The sequence below is a fragment of the Diplotaxodon limnothrissa genome, linkage group LG7 (assembly GCF_057381915.1).
Source record: "Diplotaxodon limnothrissa isolate DT_005_m linkage group LG7, D_limnothrissa_male_GT1.1, whole genome shotgun sequence".
Classification (NCBI taxonomy): domain Eukaryota; kingdom Metazoa; phylum Chordata; class Actinopteri; order Cichliformes; family Cichlidae; genus Diplotaxodon; species Diplotaxodon limnothrissa.
In genome coordinates this window covers 41,463,150-41,470,700 of record NC_140602.1, presented here as the reverse complement: position 1 = coordinate 41,470,700, position 7,551 = coordinate 41,463,150, and the positions used below count along the sequence as shown (strand labels likewise).

General features: G+C 37.2%; 1 protein-coding gene across 3 annotated transcripts; it reads right to left on the bottom strand.

Annotated features, from left to right (window-relative positions):
• Positions 1 to 2,809: 2,809 nt before the first annotated feature.
• LOC146628799 (uncharacterized) lies at positions 2,810 to 7,374 on the bottom strand. Of its 3 annotated transcripts, XM_085358090.1 has the most exons (10): positions 7,244 to 7,374; positions 7,003 to 7,091; positions 6,528 to 6,646; positions 6,009 to 6,425; positions 5,700 to 5,925; positions 5,371 to 5,520; positions 4,458 to 4,675; positions 4,216 to 4,369; positions 4,025 to 4,134; positions 2,810 to 3,121 (listed from the first exon to the last, which is right to left on the bottom strand). In XM_085358090.1, the coding sequence occupies exons 1-10, from the start codon at positions 7,372 to 7,374 to the stop codon at positions 2,810 to 2,812; spliced, it is 1,926 nt and encodes a 641-aa protein (XP_085214216.1). The 3 variants fall into 3 exon arrangements, with proteins under 3 accessions (XP_085214216.1, XP_085214214.1, XP_085214215.1); XM_085358088.1 differs by lacking the exon at positions 7,244 to 7,374 and having other exon boundaries at positions 7,003 to 7,042; XM_085358089.1 differs by lacking the exons at positions 6,528 to 6,646; positions 7,003 to 7,091; positions 7,244 to 7,374 and having other exon boundaries at positions 4,458 to 4,672; positions 6,009 to 6,110.
• Between the last annotated feature and the right edge of the window lie 177 nt (positions 7,375 to 7,551).

The window sequence follows — 7,551 nt, the reverse complement described above, 5'->3', positions numbered from 1 at the left end:
CCTGGACAGTGATAAGAGAATCCAACATATGATATATGTGCTGCACTATACAGCTAAAACAAAATAATTACCCAATGAGAGATTGTTGAAAGTAGAGCGCCTACACTAACACAGAAAGTGTGCCCACAGACTGAACACAATCACAGCCTTCATGCATGAGTGGGCTGTCTTGATGAGCTGCTGTGTTTGTGTACTTCACATAAATACAACAAAAGACACAGGAACAAACTTTACTGAAGACATATGCAGTTCTATTTTTTTTTTTCAAAGAGATTGGGACTGACCTCTTTATTTTGACTCTGTTCTGCCCTTCAGACTTTGAAATACCACTTCAGAGGATTTCAAAGTTTAGGTGTTTTCTTGAATTGCTTTATTAGCTAGATTTTAATGGTCCCATTTCTAAAATGTTATATTTCTCTTTCAACCATTCTTCTTCTTCAGGCTGTTCCCTTTTAAAATACTGGCAGCGCCCAATGGTACCTCTCAGCCTCCTAGTAGATACACCTATGGTATCAATTTCAAAATCCTGCGTCGCCTTATTCTCAAGTTATCACATTCATGAGATTGTCAGACAACTTGACCTCTGACCTTGAGGTCGAGATCACTGAGATTCTAACTCATCTGAGATTTTTAGCAGATACAGACACCTGTAATGTCAATTTGAAACGTCTAAATCGCTTCATTCTCAAGTTATCACATTCACAAACTTGGGTGCCTGCCCATCCACGAGGGTGATGACAATAAGCTATCAGCCTGTTTTGGCTGATGGAGTATTCCCTGACATTCATGCACCCTCTCTTTTCATCTCTCTCCTGCTCTGTCCATTGTTTCGGATGGTTGAAGCCAGGTATTTAAACTCATGTACCTTTAAACTCACTGTCTCTACATCTCATGGCTTCACTGTTACACCCGTCTCCTTCTCGTTCACACACATGTATTCTGTCTTGCTTCTACTTACTTTCATATCTCTTCTCTCCAGAACATACCTCCACCTCTCTGCACTCTCGTCCACCTGCTCTGAACTCTCACAACAGATCACAATGTCATCTGCAAACATCATAGCACACCAGAATTCCTGCCTGACCTCATCTGTCAGCCTGTCTATCACCACTGCAGATCCATAAAGACACTCCATTAGCACTAGCATTTTCTTGACATGAAGCCATACTGCTGCTTGAAGTCCTTTTTTTGTTTTTTCTTCTTCTTCTTACTTAGTGTCTAGCCTACATGTAAATATTACTATTTATTAATACGTCCTACTGTTCTAGTAGAAAAAAGTTGCTTCTCATAAACGTAATCAATTGTGATTGCTTTAATTTGCTTCATTGTTTTGGTGCCAATTCTTTGTAACATGGAAGACTTAAGCCTTGAGTAAATTGCTATTTCTCCTTGCACACTCATTTACACCAGTAAATTAAAATAAATATGAATGTGATGCTGAAGGATTTGCCCAAAGTGCTTAACTGACATGGTGATCAATGGTCATTCATGGTAAACAAATAAAGGAATTTCAGTTATTGGAACACATTAACAACGGAGAAAAACTACAATATCTGACAACACCACAAAATCCAGGATTAACTTTAACAGTAAAATGCAAATGTTCTGTATTTTCAGTGGTTATATCTGTGCATGGCAATGTGCAATGGTTATAGACAGCAAAAGACCCAACAAATAATAACAAACACTCCTTGCAACGGCTTTACCAGTAAACAGTGCAAACGTACAGAGTTCTGTTCTTTCGATAGAGAGGTCAGTCAAAAGTATTTGAAGAAAAAGATTTAATTTAGTGCACAGCAGAAAAAGTTCTCAAAATAACAGCTTGGCACATTTCAGATGGTTACCCTCCTGAGAAGCACGAGGTCTACACATCCCACAGACCTCACTGTTACTCCTGATTGTTCCATCAGTCATTTTGCACACTGCAAAAATGGCTAGTCTATATTTAGGAAAAAAAATACTACATTTGATACAAAAAGCACTGAAAACAAGTGAAATTATCTGTCCATGCAGCAAGTTTATTTTACTTAATAAGAAATCTTGAAATAAGATTTTTTAATCCAGAAATAAAAGAACACATTTGAGAATTGAAGAGGGTTAAAATAAGCTTTAAAAAGCTCAATTTAAGATAAAATTACTTTATATCAAGTCCCAAAAGTAAGTTAAATATGCTAAATTACAGTCTTTTTTTTATGTTTTGAATTCTTACTTGCAGCAAATGAATGCACTGCAACGAGAAAAATAGTTCTAATACTATGAAAAACTACTCAATATTAGTGAAGTATGATTAATTTGTTTCTTGATTCAGGTTGGCTTATCTTAAAATAGAGCTGAATCAATATTAAATCCAGGCAAAAAGACCTTAAAACAGACCTTTTTCCTAGAATACTCCTTGGCTTCTACTGAAATCACAACCAGGACAGGAGTGATATATGTCAACATTTATTTCTCTCATGAGAACAAAATTCTTTTTTTAAACAATATAGGGCTGCTGCACAATCCCTAAAAGTCTAAATCAACCCTTTAAAAGGCCTAAACAGAGAAAAGAAATTACATTTTTGGCCTTAAACTTTTGTGACAGTCACATAGTCTCACAATGTTGTAAATAATGGCATTACTGACTTAAAACTTTACATGCCTCAGGTAAAGTGTCACTAAGAAAAAAAAACAACAACTTTCATTTGTAAAGCATTATAAGTACAGCCGTTTCTCAGGACATTGCTAGGCAAATTAGGAACAAAGTTGTACAAACGTACTACAAAACTAAACAAACTGCAAATGACCTGATAAAATCCTGCTTGGTATTCACCTATTTTTCAAAGAACGACTTCCACTCAGCTATTGCTTTCTTATATTCACTAGTGGCATCTTGATCATGGATGGCATCAGTTATTACCTCAGTTTGTATGACAGAGAGGACCGTTGCAACACATTTTGGGTATGTTAAGTGCAAGGTGTAGTAATATGCCATCAACACCAACATTCCTTCCCAGAAATCCTCCAAGGAGAGAGTGGTCACTGGTATGTTTCCTACAGCAACAATGCTGGTTGTTCCATCAAAAAGCAGCACTGGGGAGGAGAGAGGCCGCTTCTCCAGGTATAGCATTGCATCTTCACCCGGCTAGAAAAGCACAAAAAAAGGACAAATTCTTCAAGATTTTCAATGAAAGGGTTGCTGTGCATCCAAACAGCTTAAGACACAAAAAGCAATATCAAGAGTTTAGAATGCTCCAACTGATTTACTGTTGGAATAGAAGAAATAAATGTAAAATATCTGACTTACATAAATATGAAATTTTGGAAATGTACACAGCAAAATCTCCAGTGTTAAATTAACACTGGAGAGTGTCTATATGGGTCCACTCCTCTGAGTGTTAAATACAACACTGTTGAGTGTTAAATTAACACTTTGACAGTGTTATATGTTTAAAAGTAACCTAGTCAGTTTTGAAGATTAACAATGGCTAACACTGAGCAGTGCTGATTTTCTAACACTGGAATATTTCTAACATTTTGATTTATTTTCCAGTGTTAGAAAATCAGCACTGCTCAGTGTTAGTCTTTGTTAATCTTCAAAACTGACTAGGTTACTTTTAAACATATAACACTGTCAAAGGTGTTAATTTAACACTGGAGATTTTGCTGTGTATTAATTCTGAGCATGAATTTTCTCTAGTTTGCAGCATTTTTATCATGTCTATTTGTGCTTTTTTTCTCATTTGTTTTTTAAAACTATTTCTTTTAACTTTGTTACATATTCTAGTTTTTGAAGGCCTTTTTAAATATATCATTTTACTGCTTCTACTTGTATCCTAACTGCAATGTGCTTTTGCTCTGTGCTGCCTCTCTGGAGTAGGTTTTGAATAACAATTAAGAAATCCTGAATAAGGAGTAATTTAATCCCTGCTGAATTGAACTTCAACCCACTCTTATTAAGCAGGAAAAGCAAAATAATAATATTAATAATAACAATACAAGTAAATGGAGTACAAGTTACAGTGGCTGGTATTGCAGCTGTTCGCACCTTGAGGATATGAAGGAGAGCCTCACTGGCACTTCCCAGCCGCTTTGGTGGTGTAGTTTTTGAAGGAAAAAGAGATGGAAGTGCATTGAAGAGAGTGACAGTAAAATCCACTGTGAACGGAGAAAAGTATCTCAACAAAGCAATCCGAACATATCTGATGTGTGGATTTAATGTATGAAAAGGCCACTTACCTCCACGTACATCCAAGGGGAGAGGAGGTTTCAGGACCTTCTTCCAAATGCCATAGAACTGCACCTTCGAACAAAACTCTGCCCATCGACCCTTCATTTGATCTATGTATTTGCAGTTGGAGCCACCAATGATGCGACGCAGTTCATCCATCGCCTATGACAAAGTTGTGCTCAGTTAGTCAAGAACTAACTAAACCTATCCAGAGAAAGCAAGGAATTTAACTGAAGGTAGTTGAACTTACATTTCGTATGTCTTTGAAGCACGGGTATGCTTCAAATATTTTTCTAGGCCTGTCTTCTTCCCTTGTAACATCTGCGTCAATAAAAGCTCGTCTGGCCTCAAACTCCAGGTCCAAAATTTGAGCGACGTCACTTTGGTTGGGTTTTGCATTGGGTTTCCTGTACATGTTGCTCAAGGTTTTGTAATGTCTTGCCTGCATCTTCAGGCTGTCATGGTCTGCTAGGGAAAGCAAAGAGCAATTGTAAGACATGGTGTAACTAGACTAAATTCAGATTTTTCTAATCAGTCATTTCTAGTAAGGTTGCATGGTTGTTTTTAAGTATAATATTTATGAGAATTAATGTTTAGGTTAAATATGTTTGAGTAATGAACTGACCCTATATGTCCTGATCATTTCCCTTTGTGTCCTTTTCTTATAATGATCATGGATTTATGTTAATTGTTAGTTTGAACAGAATCAAATATTAAAACGAAAGTTTAAGATGCCCGTGAATAAAACTGTGGTGAAAATAAGGTAAAGGTTGTTTACTGTGTATATCGTTCACATCAGTGTGAACAGTGATTATGAGCTGATGGATAAAAATCTTTTAGGTAATTTGATCTATGACAGAAACACTGTGATAAGGCATGATAGATGTGACCAGCATGAGGATTTACATGTGTAAATAATCAGCACTGAGTAACACCCATTACAACACAAAGTGGTAAAATACTTACTATGGCTAACTGGCAAACTGGAATGAGGGATCTATCATATGTTGATTTTACACACCAACTCGAGTTAATGCCAAACCACTATGATTTTTGGAATAAACACTTAGAACGGGGTTCATTGCTGCAACCATATTTTGGAAAGAGCTGTAAGAGGAACCACAGTCAGACTGAGAGGTAGATAAGGGTGATGGTGGACTTACCAACAACATCATCTGGAGGTGCAGTTGAAGGACCTATATCAGACCTGGGTGCAGAGCATGAGGCTGACTTGGATAATAGTGGTAAAGCCAGCGTAGTATTGTTTGACGTAGTTGGTACAGTGGAGGGTAGCGGCAATTGGGATTCTTTCTCTGAGGAAAAAACAGAAGATGAACAGAATGTAATAACAGGGAATAGCTAGAAAGTTAAGGAAAATACTCAACACTGTATAAATCTTGTGATGCACTCTGAACAGAAAACTGAGGGCAGGTGGTCTCTTTGAAGTTTTAGATGTCCAAAAGTCATTAGTACAGCAGACCAAAGTACACACCTGCATTTGAGTTATCCTCGCTGAGGTCATCATTGCTCTCAAGAAGTATGGTACAGTCACTTGAACCACTTGCTTCACCACTTAGGTCACCTTCAGTCCCATTGTCTGTGTCATCTGAGCTGAAAAGAGTCTTCCTGGGCCTGCCTCGTTGTGGCATGGAGCCCTGCCTCTTCCTTGGAGACTTCATATTTTGGAGTCGTTTGTACAGTTTGGTGTAGATGGTCAGCTGTGGTAAAATAATATATATTTGTACATCATTTTATTATCTCACTCAATTTTAGATATTGTAGTGGGTAAAGAATGACTTACGTATGGCATGTGTGTGTCAGCATCACGTAACATGGGGTAATAGTCGACAATCTTCTGTGACATTGCTCTCATTTCGAGTTTGGAGGGGTGTCTTACTTCTTTCCCCATGGGACTAACACGGAGGATTGCAACCATGCTGGTGACTGTGTTCCTTACAAGTCTGCAACAGAGCTCCTTCGACATCCTGCAGTCCTTTTCCTTTCCACTGTGGAGCAATGCAAAGTACTGACTGCGCACCATGTCCAACTCTGAATCTGTATACACCACATACTCTGGTGGGTCTGGCATTTTCATTTTTTTGTCAGCAGTGTAGGAAATGGGAGTGGAAGTTTGAGGCTGACATTGTGACACATCAAAGCCGAAGGGGTTACTCTCGCTTCGATGGAAAGTGTTGGCATCTTGGTCAGTACTCTTAAACTATAACAGTTGTGGGATATAAACAAAAATACACAATTAGGCAAATTAATGCTAGACAATATGGACAGTAATCATCTTCTTAGTGGTATAATGTGTATTTACCTTTTGGCTGATAAAATCCCAAATCTTCTTTCTACGGAAGAAATTTTCATGGCCCGGAAAAAGATCCTTTAGGTCATCCCGGGTAAAGCTTCTCAAAGTTTCCTCATCAATATTCGCAGCTGTAAAAGAGAAAAACAACTTCAAAAGTGATATTTATTTCTCTTTTCCTGGGCGTGGCTTATTACATGTCGAGGTCATTTTTTGTCAATAAATGTATTTTAGCAATAAGTAATATTAACAGGATAAAATGTCAAACTTAAAACAGTTTATCAAATTTTTGGGAATGCAATAAAACTATTTTTGGGTGTCTTCAAGAATGATGTTCCAAGTCTATTTAGGCAAAGACAGCTCAAGGCTATAATGTGGATAAAGGTCAGAGTAGAGTGCAATCCTAGCTCCAAGTTTCAGAAATGATGCTAACAGATGCTAAGGCTGCTTAGCTAACGTACCAAAATAACTGAAAATTAAGACTTACCCTGCAACACAGACAGTATGGCATCGTCAAACTTGTCCATGCCGTGACAGCAGTTCTCTAGTTCGTTCCAAAGCCTCCACTCACAGTGCCTGGAAATATCTTACAGCTTAAATAAGATCATTTAGCTAAAGTTAACACATTAGCTAGATTGCTAACTAGCAGCAGCCCTCACAAAACACGACTTTATCTTAATAACACCGTTGTACCATAGTATTTTTCAAATCAACTTAATGTTACCAACCTTAAATTACTGTTCACTTTGTTTAGATAAATAATTTTGATCTTCCTAACGGTCCTGATGGTTAACAAAGCAGGGGAAAAGAGTTTGTCCCGCGTGAAAGTAACGTCACGACAGGAACTGAGAATGCGCATGCAGAAAATTATTTATATTTAATTTTTTTTAAGTAAAAAAAAAGAAAAGAAAAATATAAATTCAGTCTTAAACACTTATTGCCTAAAAATAAATATAACTGATGTAATTTAAACCTGAAAAATTGGATAATTAAGGATACATATATTTTAAAAATTGCCTACCTTTCCCATGGTCCC